Consider the following 25,895-nt stretch of genomic DNA (forward strand, 5'->3'; position numbering starts at 1 on the left):
AGATGGTTTGTTTACCATATCATACCAACTACATTTGTAAATATTTTGATGTTAGTACAGCTTAATGGGGTAGATTTTGTGTCAGGGACACAAAATGGCACGTTTTCGTAGAATGACCCCACTACATAGTTTTGGAGAAAAAATCCTAACTCAGACTTTTAACATTTATAAGGTAATAATACAATATTATTTTTTTCCATAACTGAATAAACAAGCTGTTCTCAGAGGAAAATAAGGTGCCCAGAACATAGTTATAAGCTAGAAAGGTGGCAGGGTCCGCCACATATAAACAAAGTAAAACCGTATGAAACTGTGTTGTCCTTTAATCCTTTGAGGTCAGCTTGTTTGTTCAGCTTATTCAGTCACGATAACAAAGAGAGTTTGCCAGAGGCATAAAAAAATCACTCAACGGTGAGCCTGGGGTTTTCTCTTCACATGTGTTTTACAAGTGCTCCATCTAGTGGTTTATTTTCAACACTGCACCTGGCTGTGACTGGCCTCTATTTTCCAGGTAACTCAACTTTTTCTAACCCTTATGTAACGATACATGTCACAAAGGACCAGGAGCAGTAAATACTTAATTCCTGTGCACCCCACCTGAAAAACAAAAAAACATCATGCTGCTGTTGGGAAAGATCCAAATATCACATATAAACAATTATTTATATTTCCCCAGGAAGCCCTTCAGATCAAGTAGAGGACCACTGGAAGAATTCAGGAGCTCAAGTTGAATACCAGCGTGTTTGTCCACATGTATTTACGTGGTTACTTGGATTGTTTTGAGGCGAAGAATAGGCCCGGTACATTCTGGTACATATTGATAAATGACACTCACTAAAGGGATTCTGTGGATTTAGAGTACTTATTGATCAAAAGGCTGATACAGACAAATAAAAGGTCTATGCGTAACTTCGTTTGATTAAAGCAGGACACTAGGTCTCAGTGATATATAATCATACGTATCTCTGTGTGAATCAACTGCTATAAGTTTAAATTTGATTATTTTTTCAAAATCTATTCTCATTAAAAAAATATTCGCTGGTCCAATTATAGACTGTATAAAAAAGAAGAGCAGAGAGCGATGTGTCCGATAATACAGAGCAGGTTCTCTATCTACAGAGCAGTAGCTGTCTGTAGACATGCAGGCATGAAATGTGAGGAATGAAAATCATGACCAGCATTCTCGAAATGGCCATACTGTAGTAACATGACGTGCCGTGCATTGCACCTAACAACTGTGCAGTCAGATTGTTGACTGTCTGCGCAGCGGATAGCCGCGGTTTTTTCCAAGGTTGTGCTTTTGGTTACTTACGGTAAGATGGACCCGCAGTGTCCACTAAAGGATCAGGTGATCCACTAACTACGAAGCGAAGGCTGACTGGGGAAAATGCAAAATGACATATAGCAAATGTCGGAGCATTATTCATTCACGTTTTCGGCTCAAATTTGGACTTGAATCGCACCGCTGGAGCTCCAATGTGACGATGGCTCGTTAGGGCTGGCGGCGCAACTGCGATTTTTTTGATATTTTAATTTATGAAAAATCACATTCACAGACAAATATTGGTTTCAACATGGGGCTGTGCTACAGTTTGCGTCCCCGGCTCTTCGGGGACCTGAGCGGCTCTATCTCCAACGCTACCTCGGACTCGGACCAGCCTCCGGACGCCGCCGTGCCGACCCGCGCCGGGGGAGCTCGCCAGGAGGACACCGGGGGATGCGGGGAGAGCTCGTCGCTACGCGGCGGCGGCGGCCCGGTGCGCCCCGGGGACCCTGCCAGGCTCCCGGCCGGGGAGCACCGCCGTGGAGACACCGGTACCGACGGTGTGCTCATACAAAACGGAGGTGGCGGTGGCGGCGGTGGAGGAGGCAGCGGCAAGGGGACAGGGAAGGACCGCGGCCGACGCTTACAGCTGCTTCAAAAGACTAGCACCCAAAAGCAGAAAAACTGGGACAAATTGCTGGTGGAGGAGAAGGAGGCCGAGAAGGAGGCGAAGAAAGTCAGTAAGAATATTGACAGGGCGCTGAAGGAGCTCAAACGGGAGTACAAACAGACGCATCGGCTGCTGCTGCTCGGTAGGTTGTGTACCTCTGTGTTGTTGTTGTTGGACTGTTTTATTATTAGACATACAAACGGAGGCTACTGGCCTTTTCACAAATTATGTCATTACTCTGCCGAGGCCCATTGCCACATCTGTTGGTTTGGCTGTGAAGACTACCCCCTGCGGCTGTCAATGACAAATGATGAAGATGGACGTGTAGACTCAATGGGCCTGCTGTCCTGTTACTCTTACATGGGGTCTCATAATGAATCTAGAAAGGCCAATTCAACATAATGCAGGCTCTCAAAATGAACCAGTATACACACCTTTTTACAGATACCACATAGCTTTAACATAAGTATGGCACTGTGTAGTATAGTACAGTGTAGTATCGTGTAGGAGGATAGCCTTTTGATTAACCATAGCATATGTACAGTCATTCTTTTCAGTAAGTGTATATACTACAGTATAGTGTACTACACTACAGTATAGTGTACTACAATATAGTGTAGTATAGTATAGTGTGTGGTAGTATTTTCTAGTGTAGGAGTACAGGCTTTTGATTAACCATGGCATACTTACAGTCATTCTTTTCATTAACTGTATATACGAGAGTATAGTATAGTGTAGTATAGTATAGAATAGTATAGTACAGGGCAGGATAGTATAGAACAGTACAGTATAGTATGCAGTACAGTATAGTATAGTACAGTATAGTATAGTATAGTATGCAGTACAGTATAGTATAGTACAGTATAGTATAGTATAGTATGCAGTATTGTATAGTATAGTACAGTATATTGTGCAGTATAGTACAGTACAGTATAGTACAATATAGTATGCAGTATAGTATAGTATGCAGTATAGTATAGTATGCAGTACAGTATAGTATAGTATAGTATGCAGTATAGTATAGTATAGAACAGTACAGTACAGTATAGTATAGTATAGTATGCAGTATAGTATAGTATAGTATAGTACAGTATATTGTGCAGTATAGTACAGTACAGTACAGTATAGTACAATATAGTATGCAGTATAGTACAGTATAGTACAGTACAGTATAGTATAGTATAGTATAGTACAGTGGCCTGTGATGTAGTGTGACATCTGTCACGTCAAGGGACTGAAGATAAATAAAAAGGTTTTTGAATAACTGGGACAGCAACAGTAAGTAAATGTAGTAAATGTAGTGAAGTATTGTGGCCTGTTGTAGTACAGTAGAATTGTGTATAGTGCTATAGAGACTATAGCATAAGAGACATTAGTATATAAAGATGTGGAATGTATTACAGACTGTAGACCTGGCCTTTGTATATAAAGATGTGGGGACAAAATAGAATTGCTTTTGAATAACTGCAGCACATTAACAGTAAGTAAATGTAGCTGAGTATAGTGCAGTATAGTGGGCTACAGTATAGTACAGTAGAATGTTAGATAGTGTAATATATGTAGTATACTGTGTATATATGTATATATATTATATTCTAGTATAGTATAGTATAGTATAGTATAGTATAGCATGTTATCTGTCAATGGGACTAGAAATTGAAAATAGCTATTAGAACATCTGATGCACATTTCCAATAAGGATTGTACAGTATATTAGATTGGACTGTAGTATACTGGCCTGTAATGTAGTATATTAGATTGTATAGACTGTATAGTGTACTATAGATTATAATTTAGTAGGCTATAGAGTCAAATTGTAGGTGTCAATGTACCTTTACTTCTTCTAATGGTTGCAGCAAAATGGCCTTCAACACTTAGAAGATGAATTGATCAGCAAAGCATAACTAACTGATTCCAATTCTGATCATCAGTTTGAAAAAAAACTGGGCACATATTCTTAGATGCTTTATGCTCATACTGCTATAAATAATCAATGTTACGATATAAGGCTCTTGGAACCTTATTTTTAGCATATTACATCAGAGTGCGTGATTATTATTAGATAAACCTTAACCTGTCTGACTCCTCCACGATAAAAGCATGTTGTAACCCTTATCAGTTTAATTGTGCCCATATAAATTACAGGGCAAGTATCAATTTTAGGTCGTTCATTTTATTACCTCACCGGACTGACAGATTATATCATTTATCAAGAGACTTTCTAAATGTCGGTCAGAAGCATCCCAGAGTTGTCCCTTGAACAGTCAGTGTGTTTCTAGATGGAGGTGTTGGGTCACAGGCCAGACTGCTCTCTAATCCTGTTGCCTCACTCTGTAGGTTTGGATGTGTTTCATTCACTGCACACACACACACATCCAGCAGCAATTTATGAATCCACTCTTAGTATTTGAAATCTATGCTTTTGAGAATAGGAGTACAAACAGGTTAATTTTAGCCATGGTTTCCTTAGCTTTAGCTGTTAGGTTGTCTCATTTTACAACACATACAGGCTGATACATCACGGAAGTTTCAAAAAGGTCAATGCTTAACTTTCAAAAGAGAAACTGTTGATCAGGAGCGGGAGCTTAAGTGTCATTACTGCTGCCCTGATGAGGAAACCAATGTTTAAAAGTAGAAACACTTTCAGTTTTGACAGTCGCACACTTAATACTGTATTGCATGTATTTGCTTTACTTGAAACAGTGCAGTGCTTCGCTGCTCTATATAATAAATGACTACCAGTTTAATTTCCTGAGTAAACAGCTCTCAGTAATTACACACAGGAAGAAATGGCTCATCCTAATGAAGTCACACAGGGAAATGTCATACATTCTTCCATGAAAGCTGTACAGCAGAGTGTGCGACCCGTGTCACTTTGTCTTTTCGGCGTGTCATTATGGTTTGGGCGGCTGTCCTCACCACTGTAGAATCACAATTGTTTTCAGAGCTATCTGTCCTGTTGCGCCCGGGAGCCTCAGCACGAGCCACAGGCCACGTCTGGGTTTTCTTAAAGAGGCCTTCGGGACTTTATACCCTCCAGGTCTCCAGTAGGACTCTAGTTGCATGCCAGAGGACTGAGGTGGTTTGTGTTCCTCTGAAAGTGGACACCTTTCAAATAGTGTTACATTTCAAGGCAACGTATGCTCGCTAATCTGGGTCACTTTATCTGTTTGTATTTGCTGCAGGTATTTAGTTGAATAATGATAGCCATAAGGAAGTGTTGTTTATCCTAAGGGGGCTGCCATGTTCAGCTTGTGCCGGAGCTGGAACACATCAGTTTCAGTCAGAACAGTTACTAAAGTTTTGTAATGTTTGATTCAATTGTTGGTTACGTATCTTACAGTATATGACATAAGTTATCATTTTAAACAGTTTTATAAAATGCCTGTTAATAAGTCATAAAATAATTTAAAGAAATGTCTCATATTTTTCAGTTTTCAGTTTGTTTTTTTGTTTTAAAAAAAATATATATATATATATATATATATATATATATATATATATATATATATATATATATATATATATATATATATAACAGTTAATAAAAACCGGGACCGTTTAAATCAGATTAGGTGAAGTTGATTTGCTGAATTGAAGCTTCATAAATCAAATGTTTCATAGTGGCCTCATTGACCATTTTTACAACTATGTTTGTCATTTTTGCTCTTTAATGTAAATTGGATTGTGCATTAAAACATTTTTTTAATGTAATTAATGTTTATTATAGAGCCCGAAACATTTTAATTTAAAGATTTCTCTACTGCTCTTTTGGGCTCTTGGAAATTGTGACAGGCATTTGACACCGTTGTCTGACATTTTATAGACCCAACAAACAATCACTTTATGGAGAAAACACCAGCATTTATAATAAAAGTAATCACTAGTTAATGCCCTAATTCAATGGTATAACAGAAATGAATCGTAGCCTAATGTTTCTGAATAGTCCAAGAGGCAGAACAGGCCAGTTAATGTTCATCCAAATAAAGCAGACTGACTCTCTCTTTGAGTGTGTGTTTAAGACAGGTGAGGTCAGATACATAGGAGTGTAACGGTATACAGTTTTATGCAGAGCTCAATGATATGCACAAGAAATCATACTGAAATTATTTTGACAGATACCGAGATTGTGTCATGAGTCACAATTTTACTGAGGATGGTGATTTTTTGCATTTCATTTTCCCTAAAAATATAAAATGATGTGTCTTTTGCTGTGGTCTGTACCCAGTGATGGAATATAACTAAATACATTAACTCAAGAACTTTACTTCATATCATTTTTTGTACATGTACTTTACTTGACTATTTTAATTTTCTGCTTCTTATACTTCTACTCCTCAACATTCTGGGGGCATAAATTGCACTTTTAACTCCACTACATAGGCTTGATAACTTTAGCCACTTGCAACTTTGCAGATCATGCGCTGCATCATATCCAAAGTAGCTCATTTTCAATTCATTTGTTTTAATTGGTAACTGGATAAACAAAAAAAAGATTCAGGTAATCAGACAAAAGCTGAATATCAGATTCGATAGCAGTCAACTCTTTGTGTACAGTATTTTACAGTACATATGATGCCTAAGTATATTTGATATCAGATACTTTTACTCAAATAATATTTCTATGGATGACTCTCACCTTTCCCAAAGTAATATTTTAACACAATATCTTTACTTTTACTCAGTGTGACTTTTGAGTACTTTTTAACAACACTGTCTGTACCAAACAAGCATGTCCCTGTACATCTGGAGAATGTGATTCGTTGGCTGGGCCATCTCTGTAGCACCACAATGCTTTATTTATTATGGTATGCTGCGACATATTTTTATCTTTATCAAAGAACTGCAGTTACCATGATTTGGATACTGCACTCGGCCTTACTGCAGTTAATCAACTGTTTAGCCCTGGTGCAAGTCTGCGGTGTTGAATTCTGCTGTATTAGTGTCACTACAAAAATGTGTTGAATAATAATTATTTGTGTTTTTGAATGAATACTGTGAAGCTTTTATATTTTCTTGGACAGTAATTGCAACCTTAAAAACTTCATAGTGTTGCAACCCTGCAAGTACATAATGTGCTTTTTTGTTTCAGGCACTAAATGTATCAAGAGATTTCAATGTAATATGGACACATTTTGAAGGCAACATTAGTCCGAAACCACCTGCGAAAATACAAAAGAAAACCCTCATTGTTTAACATGTTTAACCATGAGGACGACTCGGAAAATCCTTTAATAGAGTTCCTCTAGACTTTATACTGCAGTACATGAACACAGGAACACAGTGATGGGAACTGGAAGGCGAGTTCCTATTATTTCTTGGAAAGGAAGTCGCTTTATTGTTAGGTCTCTTGGATCAGATTCTGTACAGCCCCGTGATAATATCTCTTACAGCTTTCCTAGATGTCCTTAACTGGCCGTTTCATAATATCTCAGCCTTATCACCCCGCATGAGCCTGAACAACAGGCTGCTAGCAATGTAGTGTGCCTGACAGAAAACGAAACCAGGCAGGCAGGCAGGCAATGAATAGCTTGTTGGAAGTCACTGATTATTATGTTTTGTCAGTTTTTTTTGTGCTGCATGTGAAGCCATATTTTGGAAAAGCTTACTCATCCACAGAAGCACACAGTGGGACTTACCGCCCCGTCGGCCCTCCCCTCTGAATACAACTAGAGTCAGGTGAACTTTGCTTCTCTCTAAGTGGGTTTTATCATTGACCAATGCTGAACTTTGCTACTGAGTTCTAAGTTAATGTTACGCTCAACACGAAGTACTGGAATATTGTCATATTTATGATACTGATAGCAGGGCGGCAATGTGAGTTGTCTTGATCCTTGTATCAGCTGAATCAAAGTGAACTTCACCACACCAGAAGGACATTGGACTCAGTTTGTTCTCCAGCTTTTGCTTACTGTATAATTTCCACTTTATCAAGAGCCTCTGTCCCTGAAGAGAGTGCTATAAAGTTCTTTCTGGCTTCATAAAAAAATCTAGGAGGCTAATTTTAGCTGGATATCATTTGGATGTGTGCCCTGTTTTTACAGTACGTGCTTCAGTTACAGTCACTGCGACTATATAAGTAGAACCTTTTATATGTAGAAAAGAGCTCTTTAAGTGTCAAATTTACAGCTCACTTGCTGTTATAATCTAAAGCCCATGTATACATGTAATGTATTTATTTAAGTGCAATAGTTTTGCAGAGCCTCTGTTATGTTTCCAAAGTGAATCGGCGATTAGCAGCTATTTTTAACGGCCTTACACGACTCAAACTCCAAACCACCGTCAACGTTGTTTCCATTTTGCAGCACAGGTCCACTATCAGTCTGAAAATAGTAAAAACATCTTTGTCAGAGTTTACTTGTAGTGGAGTATTTTTAGATTGTTGCACTGCTTTGTTTACGTAAGTGAAGGATCTAAAAACTTTTCCCAACGCTGCACACGCACACACACTGACAAGAGACATTAATTATGAACGTTAACGGCTACTATTCCTTGAAAATATCATAATGATGGTTCTAAGATTCCCTCCAGATGTGTTTGATGACACAGAAATAATCTGCTGTTTGATATGGTTTTGACCTCAAAAAATAAGTCGAAATTCTTTGTTCGAGATGGTGTCAGGACGATCGAATTTATTATCAATATTGATTCAATCATCGGATATCTAAACAGAGTCCATAGTCTGATGAATTGATTGTCAGCTAAACATTGCACTTGAATTCTTTTATTAATTTGAACCCATATGTTGATATTTACTTACTTTCAGTTGACAATGCATTGCTGTGCAGTTGATTTGCTATTGCTGCCATACACTTGTTTGATCAGAAGACTACAAAACCTAGAGTTCGAATAAACTGTATTTTTTTTGCTTTTTTGATAAGATGTGCTATGTGTTATGTACTGCGGCCTTGTGAACCTGAATTGGATCAGAATTGAAACTAAGTGGGTCAGTGCATCTCTATTTCAAGTTTAACTGCTGGACAGAAGATGTCTTCTACTTCACTAAAAAGTAGGGCTGCATGGGGCACCCTGTAGTTCATTTGGTAGGGCGTGCGCCCCATGTACAGAGGCCGTGTCCTCACTGCAGCAGCCAAAAGTTTGACTCCGACCTGCGGCTGCATGTCTTCCCCTTTCTCTCTGTTTCATTCTGTTTGCTGTCACTCTTTGACTGTTCTGTCCAATAAAGCCATGAAAAAGGCCCAAAAAATAATTGACAAAAAAGTTGGGCCGTCTGAAATAGTAAAAAATCATATCACGGTTATATTGACAGATGTTATGATCGAAAATGATTAACGATGATTAGTAAGAAGTACCATTTTCGCACCACAATTTTCATATTCATTGAAAACTACTAAAATCATGATAATGTGAGAGTTGTTGGGGTCAAGTACCCAAAAGTCTAAACAGAGTAAAAGTAAAGATTTTGTGTCAAAGTATGACTTTGTTAAAAGTGAAATTTAAATTCCAATGACAAAAAAGCAATTTGTTAATTATTATTTGAAAAATCTTGAGGTTTTGGTCTCAAAGACATTTCTCAAGACACAACGTTCATGTCAAGTGACACAGTGCTTTGTTACATGACGACCCACAGCTGTGCTGGAGGTGTGTTCACAATTACATGCAGCAGCTCCCCAAATCAAGATCATCATGAATTAGCAAAGTTAGACAAGAGATACCAGTCTTTAATACCTGACAAAAGGCGAATTAATTGATTTTTCACTTTTAGTTTTATGTATAAATAAAGATTCTCTAAAGAGTTATTACAGCTCTTACCTGTTCGTAATCCAGGTGTATATATTTGCAAAGACCTAAACACATTTTCAAAAAGACCACTGTGGAAAATAAAAACAAAAGAGAAAAATATGCATAGTACCACTAAGAGTGAAAATCACCCAAACAAAAAGTACTCCTGTAGAAGTCTTCTATCTGATACCTGGTGTATATATATATAATTTAATAAGTATAAGAAGTCATTTTCTGGAAATAAATGTTCTCAAGCATATAAAAAAATGTAATTATATATTTATTCATACTAATTCATACTGTATACTTTGGGTTGATCGACTATTGGCCTGGTTTATCATCAGATCTGTTATTCAGCATTTTTCTGATGATGAGAATCAGTTTTTCTTGTTAAATCTGATTAATAAAAGAGAAAAGCACTACTTTGGCTCTGATGCAGTATGCATCTGCAGTTCCAAAAAAAATGTAGCAGAGAAAGAGTACAGTATTTGCTTCCAAAAATTGTAGCATAAAATGAGAATGCTCAAGTTCAAGTAAATTATATGTAAGTACAGTATTTGAGTACAATCACTGCACACAAACACATTTCTTGAACCTGGAAAACATGTAGCTCAGGGCATCTCCGCAGCACAACAGTACGCAATTAATAGTGCAGCCCTACCTAGGAGTCAGTTCTCAGTGTATGTTAATGTATATAACTAATTATAATCTCACAAATTGGGCTCAAATGTGCAAGAGTGAACTCAGATTTAAGGTGAGCACAGAGAAGCTTTCAGCCAAAGTGAAACGTAAACATCCAAGTGAAGAAAGAAAAGTCAGAATACGTTTCACAGTGAAGGGGAACTTCACATTTCCAAGAAAGAAATGTGCAGATTTATCAGTTTAATATAAATATCTGAGGACGATAATTTATAAAAGAAAATCTGACTGTGGATCATTTATCTGGAGCTGACAGTATTTTCAGCATGTATGTGCTGTGCTGCCTCTAACCACTAGAGAGTGATGTGGGCCAGTCACTTGTTTTGACCTTGCTTTCAGAGGCGGGGAGAGAGGAGCATTTTTTTTTTTTTTCCTCTCTGGTGAGGGTGGGGATGGTGGTGCTGGTCACATTTTCACACCACTGTAGGTGAACTCAGAGTTCATAGTTGAGATTTGCATGCTGCACAACTTTGTTGCACTTATGTCACTACCTGAAACGAGTATTTGCATTGTGTTTACATAATGGTGACAATAACAGTGCGGTCCTTGTTAAATGTTACACAGATAATCAGTCATGGGGGCCTTATGCTCTTTTAATGATCTGTGAGCATTTGTAATGCGATCATTCAGTACATTTGGATTTTTTTTTTGTCTTGAATGCACAATGTAGCGTTATAAGTTTCACTGGTTGCTCTTGAATAAAAGGACTTCCTTTCTCACACATGCACACACATCATAAGGAAACTACCCTTACCTGCAAGTGACACAGATGTGCCTACATGTAAAGTGCACTGTTGGTTAGCAAGAAGTCAGACCATGACAAACCCACACCCCCATTTTGGTTGAGTGAAGAGGAAGCCACAGCGAGTTAAACGTAAATGTCAGACAATGTTCACAACACAACAAAAGCATAATGTGCACCACCAGAGTGTAGTGTAATTGTGAGGCCTCTTTTTTGTATAAAAAAAAGACTTTATAAAGATCATTAATGGGCATAGTTTTAATTGAGGAGAATTGATTTGTCTCTCACTACAGTAGGGGTACACAAATAACACTCACCCAGATGAAAGGTCTCTGGACAAATCCTTCACACTGTGATGGTCTCTACTTCAGTGTTGATTTATTTTGTAATCTTTGGCAGGTAAACATACATGAAAAAAGCTATCATTAGATTAATATTGCATACTGTACATGTGAAACAAGTACATTGTTTCCCCAACAGAACCTTGCTATAACATGGAGTATTTTGTAAATCATAACAAGGCGATAACTGAAAACTGACCTTATTTTGTTTTTTATCACTTCACTCTAACAGTAAGATGATATACTGTATCTAGTGATTTTGCTATGACATAGCCGATTACATCTTTATTCTGATATGAGACTACATATCATCTTAGACTTTGGATATCCATATACCGTGATATGGCATAAATGTTGTCTTTTCCTGGTTTTAAGGCAACAAATGCCACTTTTCACCTTAAGATAAGAGCTTTAAAATCATGTTGATGGTACAGTGTCTTGTAATCGAGTGATTGGTGTCTCTGTCTCAGCCACTCCAGCCCCCTATCACTTGTTTCTGCACTATGTAACTTCAGTGAGAGGGGAGGATCACAGCGTTACATACATGTTTAATTCAACATACAAGTTTCGAACACATAACATTGTTTGACAATGTTAATTTTGTTTGTAGTTTGCAGCTACATTACGTCTGACAAACTGTTTCAGATTTGGGATTTGTGTTAACAAAATATCTAAATATACCCTGAAAATATCTTATTATTACTTTAAGGGCATGTTGCCGAGAACTATTTACCTGTTCTGGATAGTTTGCATGATGGGTACACTATAGCAATTGTTTACCATCCTTGTGTTTTGTAACGTGCCCACCAGACATATCTATGGTTGTGTCTGAAATTACCTACTTGTTCACTACTCACTACCTAGGGAGTCCTATATAGTGGGCTCATCTGTCAAGTGAAGAAACTCTTTTGGATGCCACTCAGGTAATTTTTTTCTCTCCAGCGCATTCATGATGTTATATAATAGTTAGTGACCATTATACCATTACCAGCACAGGTTGGGAATCTTTGGTCTGTAGGACAATTTAATGGACGTCAAATGAGCCTAACATACGACACACGTGTGGTGACGTTTACTTTGTGTTCATCTACTGCCTTTACTGCAGTGGGGGGAGAAGAACTCATATCCTTTACTCACGTAAAAGTCCCAATACAACAGTGTGAAGAATACTCCATTAAATGTAAAAGTATTGCATTTGTTTAGTCAGAAAAATGTCCTCATAGTATAAGTAAATACGGTATGTCAAACGTTAAAGTAAACATTAACCATAAAATGGAAATAATCACGTTAAGTCCAATTGAGACCAGCACTTAAGCGTAAAAATAATCTCACTCACTAACTGTGTAATTTTTTAAGTACTTGTACTTCAGGACTATGTTTTATGCTACTTTATACCTCTTCACTACATTTTAGAGAAAATATTGCACTTTTTACTCCTACATTGTGGTCATTTTGTTGCATATACCTCTCTACTTGTACTTTGGCAAAGCCACAGCATTTTAAAATTAGGTTATTACTACTTTTACACAGGAAGTAAGTACTTCCTCCACCACATATGTGTAGTCCTCATTCCAACAACAGACCTGTAGTGCTGAAGTATTTCCATTTAATGCAAGTTTATACAAGTTAGTTTTTAGGTAAAGCCCTCTGCGCACACAGACACTTTAAACAGGTTGCCAGTTTGGCAGTCAGGGCCATATCACTGTCTGAAAGCCCACTAGAAGAAGAAGAGACCCAGCCCCTCTGTAAACCATCACAGAGGCAGTCCGGGTTTCCACCCTTTGCCGATTACTTTGATAGAATGATAGTGAAGGACTAAATCGGGAATGGCTCCTCTCTTTTTGCCACACAAGTTATCAAAATGCGGTGCGGGGGCCATTTTGCACAGTGAATACTTTTATTTTGACACTTTAAGGTCATTTTATTGCATATACCTCTATACTTTTATTTTGAAAAAACCAGAGTAGATTTTAATTGGGGTTTTGCCACTTCTACAAAAGTACTGAATACTTCATCCTTGACATATTTGTTGTCCTCATTCTGGACTACAACTTGTAGTGTTGCAGTATTTCCATTTAATGCCATTTAATGTGTGTGTGTGTGTGTGTGTGTATATATATATATATATATATATATATATATATATATATATATATATATATATATATATATATATTTATATATAATGTAGCTACGTTTGCTTTTTATGTATTATGTACATGTCAAAACAACAACAATAATAGTTAAATATAATATGATATGTTGAACAATACAGTATACATATCCGAAAGGGGCCATTTTGCACAGTGAATACTTTTATTTTGACACTTTGAGGTCATTTTGTTGCATATACCTATGTACTTTTACTTTGAAAAAACCAGGGTATATTTAAATTCGGGTATTACTAGTTTTACAAAGGAGCTGAGTACTTCCTCCACCACGTATTTGTAGTCCTCAATGTGGACTACAATAACAGACCTGTAGTGTATATACTACAGGGATAGGTAAAGCCCTGTGCACACACAGACACTGTAAACGGGTTGCCAGTTTGGGTCAGGGCCACCTCACTGACTGGAAGCCAAGTAGAAGAAGAAGAGACCCAGCCCCTCTGTAAACCAGCACAGAGGCACTCCGGGTTTCCAACTCTTCGCCGATTAGTTTGATAGCAGGATAGCGAAGGACTAAATCGGGAATGGCTCCTCTGTCTTTTCCACACGAGTTATAAAATGCTCTATCAGTGCGGATTGTTAATGTTACAGTTTAACGCAGGTTTGTTTTCCACCTCCACGGTCCACGGCTACTTCCTGGTGCCACAGAGAGAGGCAGTGCTGAGTTAAAGAGACAGAAATACTGATAGAAATTCAGATAGAAAAAAAAACACAGAGAGAGAAGAGAGGGGTTGGAGACGCGATAGGAACAGTTGACTGGATTCCCAGGAATTGAAAACCCTCTCTCTCTCCTCTTATTTATATGTATTTTTGATATTTCTTTTGTTTTACCGAGTCGTTATTCTTCGTCGGTTTGTAAACCAACAAACGGTTTGGATGACGGTTGGCTGCGGCTAAAGCGGAATTGTAACGGGGAACATATTCCTCCCTCCGACGGAGAAGCCTCGCAGAGATTTTTCCTCTTTTTTATTTTTATTTTACAGTAGACTCATTCCTGTGTCATTTTTAAAACCACGATATCATCCCGGCTGTCATTTTATATATTTTTTTACGATTCCACAAGGAAGGGTTAGGGCGACGGAAGATGGGTTGTTTGGGCAACAGCAAGACTGAAGATCAACGCATCGACGAAAAGGCACAACGAGAGGCTAATAAAAAGATAGAAAAACAGTTGCAAAAGGAAAGACAAGCGTATAAAGCCACACACAGGCTCTTATTACTGGGTAAGGCTGATTTATATGTGATGGCTATCTGAAATGTAAGCTAACCGTAATCCCTTTCGTTTACCGAACACGTAGCCCCATTTGACAGCGCTTGCAATAATATGTCATGGGGGTGGATATTGATGGAAGCGAAGCTCCAGAGCCTACAATTAAAAAAACTGCCTTCTTGCCCGGAACATGTATGGTGTTAACGCTAACCTGGATGTGCCCGTTCGTGCTCATTTCGGTGGTATTTTCATGTATTTTCTGGTCTATTTTCGAAGGTGCGGGAGAGTCCGGAAAAAGCACCATTGTGAAGCAGATGAGGATTCTACACGTCAACGGCTTCAACGCGGAGTGAGTGCTATTCAATACACTTATTAAACAGCAACATTAACGGCTCGGAAATCGTATTAATGCTTATTTTTTATGGCTCCCCTCCTAATGAATACCACTGTCGAGGCCAGAATATAGCCTGTGAATGGATTTTCCCCAGGCACTGCAGCGCCTGTTGGGCCCAGTATCCCATGCAAAGCAGCTAATATCTCCCCCCTCCTCCTCCTCCTCCTCTTCCTCCTCCTCCTCCTCCTCTCTGTCTTTTTTCCTCCTTTTTCGTGTACATGTACAGTTATCATACATATGTGAAGATCTCTGTGTCACACATATGCCAAATAATTCACTGTTTCCTGTTTCATGTGAGAGGGTGAAAGGTTGTGATCGACACAGGCCTATTGATGATTTGTTTTGCTGCAAGGCCTTGCATGGCATTGATCTTAACCAGTGGTCTATTTTAGACAGGCCTAGTACATGTCAGAGTGCTGTAACTGTATGGAAATCATCTGTATGTGTGAATTAAAAGTATTGATATAATAGGGAGGATAATTTTGCATTTGTAAGTCTAAAAAATAAGAAATATCTGGACTACAGCACATCATATCCCCTTATTTTTGCGTTTGACCATACCCGTACCTGCCCTCCACTGGCGCACACTCCCAGCTAACACCTGTGCTGTATGTGAAATTGTATAAGAATACAAGCTAACCTGGCAGTAACCTCTCTCTTACTCATAACCACCCTGATGATAAAGCTTTTGTGGTCTGCTGTGGTTGATGTTTTCCTAAGCGCTGCCTCACACTTCCATTCTGTCCACATGCAGAGAGAAGAAACAGAAAATCCAAGATATTCGGAAAAACGTGAAGGATGCCATAGTGGTGAGTTTCATCTGTATCGCTTCCCAAATGTGCTCAATGTCTCTGTTGTGACCATGAATCCCACTGCAATCCCATTTTACTGATTATTATATGGGCTTACAGATTTTTTCATCTTGCTTAATGCTTGTTTTTTTTGTGTGTGTGTGTTTCTGCAGACTATAGTGTCTGCGATGAGCACTTTAATACCCCCAGTCCCGCTAGCCAACCCAGAGGACCAATTCAGAATTGAATACATCAAAAGCATAGCACCTCTCTCTGACTTTGACTATTCACAGGTAAGACATTCGTAAAGTTTCTGTGTGTGTGTGTAGATGTGAATGTGTGGACGGGCTGGTGTATTACATATGTGCTTATTTGTCTTTCTTAATGTGCGTCTGTGTGGGAGTTAGATGGTATGTCATAAGAGCATTTCCTGGCCAAAAATATAGATCTTGCTCATATAGCTCAAGTAATTTTGCTATAACAGACCTAGTAATGCCTTTCTTCTTGAATTGTCTCCTAATTCTGACATGATGGCATATTTTTAACAGGCCAAAGCTAAGGGAGTTGTGTTTTCCCCTCTGAGGTATGAAGTTATGTATAAAAAATGTCAACTAACTTGTTTAAAATCAACAGCTAGTCGTTTCAAGTGCTTGTTGAAGGTTTTAACACATCCACTGTATGTGGATTTGAATGCAAGTTGGGGCACACGGGATTCTTTTCAGTGTGTGATCAGCCATTCGATAGTGCAAGGTCATGTGTTGGAAATGTAGATAATGTTTTACATAATTTTGAAAGTGTTCCCTGTTTGACACCGGCTGAAAACAGGAACCACAAATTAATGCAGAGCTGTAGATAGACTCTTGGAGGTTAGAATTATTTTGGTTTTGTTTGTACAGTTTTGACTTTTCTGTACACATTCACATTATGTGTGAATCAAGTGTAGGATTTATCTCGTTTTGGTTTATTGATCAGCCCATTTGCTGTTGGTTATATTGGAGTTGACAGTGATCCCTGTTCTCTTCATGCTATGATGAGGTACTACACTTGTTCAAGGTCAAGCTGTACTTTCTTTTGATACACAAAAGCTGTTTTGTTTTTTTAGAGCTGGAACTATTGTCTGATAGTTCATGAGTCAATCAACGAAAACATAATCTGCAACTATTTTGATACTTAATAAACCATTAAAGGTGCAATGTGAAAGAATTGGCCCGCTACTGAATTCATACTCCAAACAAAAGGGAAGCAGCATATCTCTGTAGCAGCTACCAGCTAGTTGGCCTTATTAGCCGTGCAGCTAAGTTGTTGGACTGGGAGCTCAGAGCACTGGAGGCGCTTCTAAACATTTGGAGGAGAGGGTTTTAGGCCTAGGATGGGGGGTACCCGGTGGGGAATGCTGGCGTGGAATGCTGGCGTGGAGTGGCGGTGTAATGGGTACCAGAACCAAAGCTAGGCAAGTAGGTAATGGAACTGGGCTCAACAGCCTCTCAGTGAACACAGGCAAACCATGGGTATTTGAATGTTTTAAACTAAAACTCTTTTGCACTAGTCATTTTTCAAGCAAAAATGTTCAAGATTTTCAAGTTCCAGCTTCTCCAGTGTGCACGAGTAACTTTGACAGTTGGTAGGACAAAGCAAGACTTATGAAGATGGCAGCTTGGGTGTTGATGGACATTTTCACTAGTTTTACTAGATATTGAACATAAATGAAGGGTGCATCCCCCCTTTGTTTATTAAGACACATAGGTGTTTATGGCAAACAGTTGGATGTATTTACATGCTGATATGAATGAATCAAGTGTAGTGTTCATATATTTTTGCTGTGTTGGTGGCATTAGAGTTTTTAATGTGATTTTCATCAAGTTTAAACTGCATTACATATAAAGATGGCAGCTTGGGCCTGAATAAATCTTGGACATTTTCATTATTGATAAAGAAAAAATTGGCAAAATTGGCCCATTTTTTCTTTAACAATAATGAAAATGGTTGCTAGCTGCAGCCCCTACCTCATGCATTGTTGTTTTTTCTTCTTTTATCAGGTTTGCAGTAGTTCACTTGATAAAAAAGAGGGATGGATTTGGCATGTATTTTATCTCATAGCCACAATACAGCAAAATACTTTTTTTTTGCTCTCAGGTCTTGTCTATATGGTCACTTTACTGCTTTGTCGTGATAGTGGAATTGTTTTTGAATTGCCTTAAATGTACACTTATGATGTTTCCTAGTTTCCCTCTCAACAACTTTATTTGATGCTACATCACAGGAATCTCCATTAAAAGGATTTGGGTGTTAATTTCCTGACAGGGCCCTCACTAAGAGTGTTAACAGGGTAGCAGTACTCTGTGCTGCCGTGATGCTGTGTTGTGTGAGGTTTGGGGCCATGGGGAGAGCCGGCGTTGAGTTCCCAGGACCGGCCAGGCCAAAGGGAACAACATGGCTCTGTTTAGAGTGTCTGTGCTTGTCATCAGTCTCAGGCTTCACTTGTGCCGTCAGTGTCACCACTACATTGTCACTTAGCGCCACCAGGCATGATATCCAATACAGCAGCACAGGAACATGGCCAATCAGTAACCTGTGGCTTTCACCTGTTGGCGCCGTTGTTAAATGTGGAAGTATGTTTCACCTGGAAACTTTTGGAGGGATGATGTCATGGTGAATCTTTCAAAATCTAACCTTAAAGGGAAACTTTGATGAATGTGTGCACGTCAGTAAACTCAAGTAGTTGTTTTGTGATTGTTATTGCTGTGGATGAAAACGTTGACAATAATCTTTGACTTTTTAAAAACTTTTTCTAAATGACTTGTTTGTTGTGTTTTGGTTGCTTTGGTTGTACTATTATAAAAGTTTTTACCAGGGCTGCAACTCACAATAATTTTTACTAACAGCTAATCTGCCAGTAGTTTTCTTGATTCAATTATTTTGTCTTAAACAGAATAGAAAATCTTTTCTCACAGAGTCCCTTAGCCAAAGGTGATATCTTCAAGTGACTAATTTCTGACCAACAGTCCAAACTAAAGAAATTCTGTTTTGCAGTGATAACAACTGCAGTCATACAGTCATTCATGCAGTTACTTGATAAACTGCTCAAATGATTAATTGATGATCAAAATAGCTTTCTTGCAATCCACTTATAAGTTATTCTGTACAATCTTTAGTATAAAATTACCTTGTCATGTCGTATGTTGTACCTTAACATAAAATACTAAATTGCTTTATGGCATAGTGGCGACCGTGAAACTGAGTCATTGGGCCTTCTTTTATTGAATCCAGCTCTTTCAAAACCACCACCTAAATCCTTCTCTCCTGCTCAGAATTTTTTTTTTAACCCGATTTAATCAAAGAATCTCTGTACTTTGGTGAGTGAAAAGAACAGGTCTTTAGGCGCTCTTCTGGTAGATCATTTATTCAGGCACATTATTGGTTAAAGTTGCTGCTGCCTACACAGTGCATTTATTCGATTCGATAACTTTATTAGGCACTGTAATTTGACATGATAGCATAGTTAGGCTTTTTTCAAGTTGAGAAAATATAGAGAAAACAATGATGTGGTGTACTCTGTCTGGTTAGTCAAATAGGAAGGTAACAAGGAAGAGAACTATGGCTGCATTGCGTCACAGTCTTTTGAAGGTGCTGTTGGTGGTGACTTTGGAGTTTCTGCTACGTGGTTAAGGGATGGATTTCTTCCTGTTTGTTTTTCGAATGTTGACGTTGTTGATTTACTGTCAAACAATCTGCTGTCAAACTCATGTAAAATATGTAAAGTCACATGATCTTTGCTTGGTTTGTTATGGTACAGATAGATCATGAATAGTTTTACAAAAAACAGAGTTTTGTAACTTTTGGAGTTTTTTGCATCTTAATCACTTATCTAAGACAACAGTCTCTCCTTGTCATACATGTATATCAGAAGACTTAGTTTTGCTGGCCCCTAGTCTTGATCATCAAAGTGTTCTTTTTTGTCAAATCTTTTACTACAGTTGCTCGGGATAACAGTAGGCCCATGGAAAAGAAAGCACTGATACAAACGGTCATCTATGCAAATGGAAACAAATGCCACTGTGGTGGCTATGTTAGCCACCCGACGGTGTCGTGGAGCAAATTCAAATGAGCCCCTGTTTTTACATCATGTAGCTTTCTCACCATCAGACATTATAAAGGCATAAAGGCTACATCTAATCCTGGTTTTTTTTTTTTAAGCTAAAACACGCAGGTCACTGTAACCAGTGAGTGTCATTTGAAACCTGTTAATGTCATTTATATACACTCAGCAAAAAGACAAGGATTAGGTCCACAAAAGTTTGTTCTTGTGTTTCGGGGTTATATCATCAAGATATGAATTACAGTCTATTGTGGAAGGTGAGCTTCATATTATGTCAGGCACCACCCATTGTAGAACTGGTCTATTTTTGTGTTTGTGTGAGGAATTACTACCATGGCCTAAACATGTGCACATCGACCACTGTTAGTAAGTGTGTAACTTTTATTTTACAGGCCTAAAATTACTTATTACTTTCAATTAAAGAAGAATGATGGCCCTTAAATAAAACTGGGTTGTTTTTGCAGTAGAAAGACACGATTATTAAAAACATTTTTTTTAAAACAATTGCTACATGAGCAAAGAAATCAGAGACATATGGCAATGGTATCCCGTTTTGCTCAAAAAGTAGAACACCCACAACCAGAATGCACTGTGCTGCTGTGGATATAATAAAAACTCCTGCTGATGGTTGGCGACAACAGTTTGTTGTTAATACATGATTTATTAATTGATTGATTTACAGTGCTTGGCTGCTAGTATTTGCAGCTAACTTCCGGGAACTTTTGAGAGACTCCATGATCTGCCTTTGCTTTGAAAAAATGGTCCATTGAAGTGAACAGAGATTACTCTCTTAAAGGGCTCTCTGGTCAGCAGTGCCTTGTTTTACGTTTTGATGGCGATTTTTCTGCCTCAGTTTTCATTACACATAATCAATATTGCAGCAACTTCAAGTTCATGATCTTTCTCTATTGCAGCCAAACAGCATGCTATAATATGTTTCTGAAAGCATTTACTATACTCCGTGTGTCCTTAGCCCTTTTCACACGGAGACTCTGCATTATCGCTGCAGTGATTCTCCACTTTTGTCTGTTCACACTGAACCAAGCAGCGCTGGCTTAAAGCCACACCAACCTGTGCATCCAAAATAGGCATGATGGTACACATGATGATGTTCAGATCTGTATGTTTTTTTTTTTATGCGTTTCCCCCGTGTCGACCTGTTCATCTACACATGTATCAGTTGACTCTTTATAATCATATGGATGCAGTTATAATGTGTTGTGATTCAGATCCTGACCTACCATGCATCATGGAAAGTGTCAAAGTTACGTTTTTGACGCTCTAAATTACATAATTACGTAATCGCCATCAGTAAACAGTGGACCCTGTCTCACTCGCGGGAATGGATGCTGTTTTCTGGGAGAAAGTTCACTGAAGTCTTGGTCGGGAGGACTGACAGACACAGTGGTTTTTAAATACAAGTTTCCAGAGACAGTAACTACAACAACACAACAGTTTAATCGACAGTCACACGGTGAGTTTTTTTGCCGGAGACTGACATTGTTTTTTCGGGAAGAAATGTGACAAAGAGTCAGTCCAGTACCATTACTGTTCTTTAGTCCTGCAATGTTGCTTTGTGGGTCATTTCTCTTTAATTTGATGAGTGAAGGATGAGTTTAGCTGTCATACTGTGAACACCATCAGACCAACACTCTACTGATCCGCGCGTCCGGCTTTTCCATTCACAAAGACACACGCTCACCTCTGCTGCGGCTCTGAAAATACCTCCGGAGGCGCGTCAGAGCTGCTGTCCCCACTCTCCACATCCGTAACTTTCACTCAGACGACGATGTGGAGAATCTGCACATTATTCCCGCACTGAAAGGGCAGTGTGAATGGGGCTTGTGTAAGTGCACTAACAAAATACGGAACAATAATTGCTACAACAGCCCTAGATTTTGCCAGATGATATATTTTGGCACAGAAATTGTTTGGCTTTGGTAACAGACAAAATGGACAGAAGTTGGCAAAGTTTGTTTCCACCTTAATTGACCACTTCTTGATCCTTGATGTGGGGCAAAGGGTGGCACCAGGGGCTGCTCCTGTTTTTGGAGCCATGTTATAAAAGATGAACAGTGTTTTGCGTTTGCTCTCTCTCTCTCTCTCTCTTATTTTTTTAGCTAAATTTGTCTGCACTATATAACTGAAGTAAGCCATAAAAGTTGTGTCTCTTTGTGTTGGACAACTGTTATCTAACACAGATTTTTTATTAAAATCCAATAAATGTGGTGATGATGGTTTACTGAGGAGCCAGCTGGTTGTCTGGCTGTCTATGTATGGAGGGATTTGAGGTTGGTGTCCAGTGCTGTACATTTTGCTTAGAGGCTAAAGGTCTCTTCCAAACTTCCCCCAAAGGAATTCCAGTGTCCCCTTGCAACGGAAGATGCAAACCATTTGCTCCAGAACTTTGTTTTGCTAAGTCAAATCCGATTCAGGCCATTTTGTTCTCTGTGTCAGCCTGACCTATATGATTCAAGTGAAATATTACATCACACACCCAACTTGATTTACATCGAAACTAAGGCCGGACTGAGAATTTGCTCTCGCAAAGGCAATAGGGAATCAGCATATGATGGCTGGTGATGGAGGAGGGAGTGGAAGTGGACTGGGATGAACACAGGAAAGAGTTAAAAAAGCTTGTGTTAAAGCAAATTCCCTTCTGGTGTCTTTCTGTGTTATCAGTTCCTCTGTAGGGCACTGCAGCACACACTGCATTTATTCAAAGGCCCAGTGTCACACGCCTCTGTGGAAAAGAGCCCTGAGGACCATATCCCCCCCCCCCCCCCCCCCCCCCCTCCCCGCGCGCTCTGCCCCATCTACCCTCCACCCCTCGTCCCCCCTACTTCCAGTCCCAGAGCTTGCTAGCTTTGTCGGGCCCTTCTTTGAGTTTTCTAGCCTCCGCGATGGCTGCTGGTGTAAAAATTTTGTCTTGAATGTAATCAGCGCTGTTGAATATTATTGATATTAGTCAAGGTGGGTGTTAACGTTTGACTGTAACAGAAGTGGAAGCAAACACAGGCATGAACTCAAATATGACCCTGTTTTCTTTGTTAAACAAGCTTTTTGTGTAGGGGGTGAACGCTACGTTACAGAAAAACCAAACTATGGCTGCAGAATAAAAAAGATAGGTTAAAATTTCTAAACACAGCTTCAACACAGCCAACATGATAGCATCAGTGTTGAGGCTATTCCTGACTTGTGTCTGGAGTGGGAGCCTACATTCATCTGTACCAAGAAAAGTAAACAAATGTCAATGTATCTCTCTGTGAGACTTCTGCGGATTGGATCAGTGGATTTCCTCCATGTTGAACTTAATCACCGGATCTGCCGAGAGGAGATCTCCCAGAGCATGTGATCATTTATCAGGCTCCTTCTCCCTCTCTCCCTCTGGTTCAGGGCTACTTTCACCCTCTCCCCAGTCAGAGTGCAGAGCCAGTGCTGAGTGCAGAGAGTCATGTGGTAGTTCCAGGCCAGAGGAGGAGCCCATCGGAAAGACATGTGCACAGGAGGCGACAAGGGATGTTAGCCCAATCATCTTTGTTAGGGGCATACAGAGAGTCCAGGGGAATGTCTCAAAGTCATTGATGAGTTCTTTTTAATATGGCTCCCGCTGAGACTTTGTATAGTCATTTACAGCATCATGTCTGTATTTCAGATGATGTAATTTTCTGTTGTTTTATCACAGTGGAGATATGCGCAACCTTTTGTTGCCTTAGCTTACAGTTTGAAGAAGAGAGCTTGTGACTAGAAAGTCATGAGTTTAAATTCAGGAACTGTTGGATTAACCTGCACCAAGGAAGTTGATGAGAACTCAAATCTGCTTCTACTTGCTAGTGATCCTTTTCCCCGTAGTTTTGTATTATCTTAGAAAACTAACTTTCACAGATTCTTGTTACAGGGCTGCATTTGAATACTTGTTACGGAGTGACCTATAGTACAATTATGTTTTTATGTCCAAAATTGCATCCTCAGATGTCTTGTTTCATGCTAGTTGTTTCCCCCTGCTTCTGGTCTGAATGCAAAGCTAAGCTAACATGTCCCTCCTCTAGATCCTATGTATCGTGTATACAAAAGCAAGGCAGTTGATTTAACTTGGTGATCAACAAAAGAAGACAGTGTTGTACAGATGTGTGTATGTACAGTATGTATTGGATTAACTGTGAATGTGGTGCTTGATGTAGATGAGCGATCCATTTTCTATGGATAAATGTATATACAAAGTGGGCAATATAATTTTCCAGTTGGTTTATATAGCTATCCAATTGTCATGGCAGTTTCACCATCTTTGAGTCACATCAAAGTGCACAATCATAATTTCCAAATGTCTGCAGAGTGTCTTTTTAAAATGTTATTCCCTATTTAAAGGGTTCTTGGTTCTAAGTTATTGAAGTCATGGCATACACAGGGCTCCACATGGGCCAAAAAAATCTGTCAAGTGGGGCTAAACATTTTCATTGTTTGCACTGGTATATTTTTAACAAACAAAAAACAGACAAAAATCCCCATAGTTTAAGTTTTTCTAGCGCTTTAGATTGTTTTTAAACAATTGAGATTATTGCGATTTCTTGTTGAATGTGATGCGATTTTAAATGAAGAAAGACATGTATATGCACCTTTATTCCTGCTTTCCTCCTGAAATTAAACATAAATGTAGGCTACTATTTGGTGCACCTAAATGAAAAAGTTAGGGTCACGAGTGCAACCAGTATTAAAAGTCATTCCGGAACCCTGCATACTTACATATTTGTTGTTTACAGGATGTATGTAAAAGGTGACACAGATACTGGCCATTAAGTGGGAATAATTTTAATGTTCTGGGAAAGATCCTGTTATACTCGGGAATCTTTTCTTACATAATTACATTTTAAGGCCCCTGACCTACCCTTCATGACATTGTGCTCCAAGTTTGTTAAGGCTTTTTGTAGTCTGTTGTGTGTTGTTGTATGGTTCTTAACATTTGTTTCTCTTTTCCTCAGGAGTTCTTTGATCACGCAAAGAAGCTGTGGGACGATGAAGGAGTGAAGGCGTGCTTTGAGAGGTCCAATGAGTACCAGCTCATCGACTGTGCACAATAGTAAGTGCAAACATTATAAGACAGGTTCTGGTGTGGTTTGTACGAGCTTAAGATACTTGTACATTTACCATAAATTATGTAATCAGTTATCGGTGCTGCTATAATATTGTGAGAACAAGACAAGTGAGCTGTTGTTTTTTACAGCCTGTAAACTGTTGTCACATCCCTGCTCTGTCTGTCCCCTTTGTGTCATGTTTGTCGTGAAAGCTCTGCGGTGTGGGCTGGTGTCATGTCATATATGAATATGGCTGACATATATTTACTCTGGGTGTGGCAAGGCAAGCAGCAGCTGTGTTCGTCCTTTGGAAGCCTAAACATATATCTCCTTATGTCAGTGTGTTTGACATTTTACTGTGGAAATATGCAAAGTGTGGTGTGGTCTGTGTTAAAGAACCCTATTCTTTGGTATTGTATTGATCTGATATTTATCTTTTCACACATTTAAAATGTAACACTTCTCGAAATTTTCTCATTTCACTGTTAGTGAACCTGTGGAGTATAATAGACTAAATTTCATAGTCTCTAAGGCTGGACAAAAGCTTTCTGGGTCATGATGTGATGTGGCTTCAGATTTTTTCTAAATACAATTGTACTCCAGATACTGTTGTTAGGAAATACTGATAACTTCAGTGTGGCAAGGCACAGAAACTGATGCCTCTTTGCACGGTGCCCCAGATTGTTTGGACGGCTCGTATAGTACCTT

The 25,895-nt window shown here is 38.9% G+C and overlaps 1 protein-coding gene across 3 annotated transcripts in view; it reads left to right on the forward strand.

The window, feature by feature from the left end:
- The first annotated feature begins 1,254 nt into the window (after positions 1-1,254).
- Positions 1,255-25,895, forward strand: part of gnal2 (guanine nucleotide binding protein (G protein), alpha activating activity polypeptide, olfactory type 2) — a 51,988-nt gene continuing 27,347 nt past the window's right edge. Inside the window, exons 1-5 of one of the 3 annotated variants that reach the window (XM_030402209.1) lie at positions 1,255-2,076; positions 15,114-15,186; positions 15,986-16,040; positions 16,196-16,315; positions 25,095-25,192. In XM_030402209.1, the coding sequence (XP_030258069.1) occupies positions 1,575-2,076; positions 15,114-15,186; positions 15,986-16,040; positions 16,196-16,315; positions 25,095-25,192 (848 nt within the window). In that variant the 5' untranslated portion in view covers positions 1,255-1,574. Of the gene's footprint in view, positions 2,077-14,042; positions 14,851-15,113; positions 15,187-15,985; positions 16,041-16,195; positions 16,316-23,514; positions 23,636-25,094; positions 25,193-25,895 lie in introns of those variants that run through there. The other 2 variants (XM_030402210.1, XM_030402211.1) reach the window with 2 other exon arrangements.

The sequence above is a fragment of the Sparus aurata genome, chromosome 21, assembly GCF_900880675.1.
Source record: "Sparus aurata chromosome 21, fSpaAur1.1, whole genome shotgun sequence".
Taxonomy (NCBI): Eukaryota; Metazoa; Chordata; class Actinopteri; order Spariformes; family Sparidae; genus Sparus; species Sparus aurata.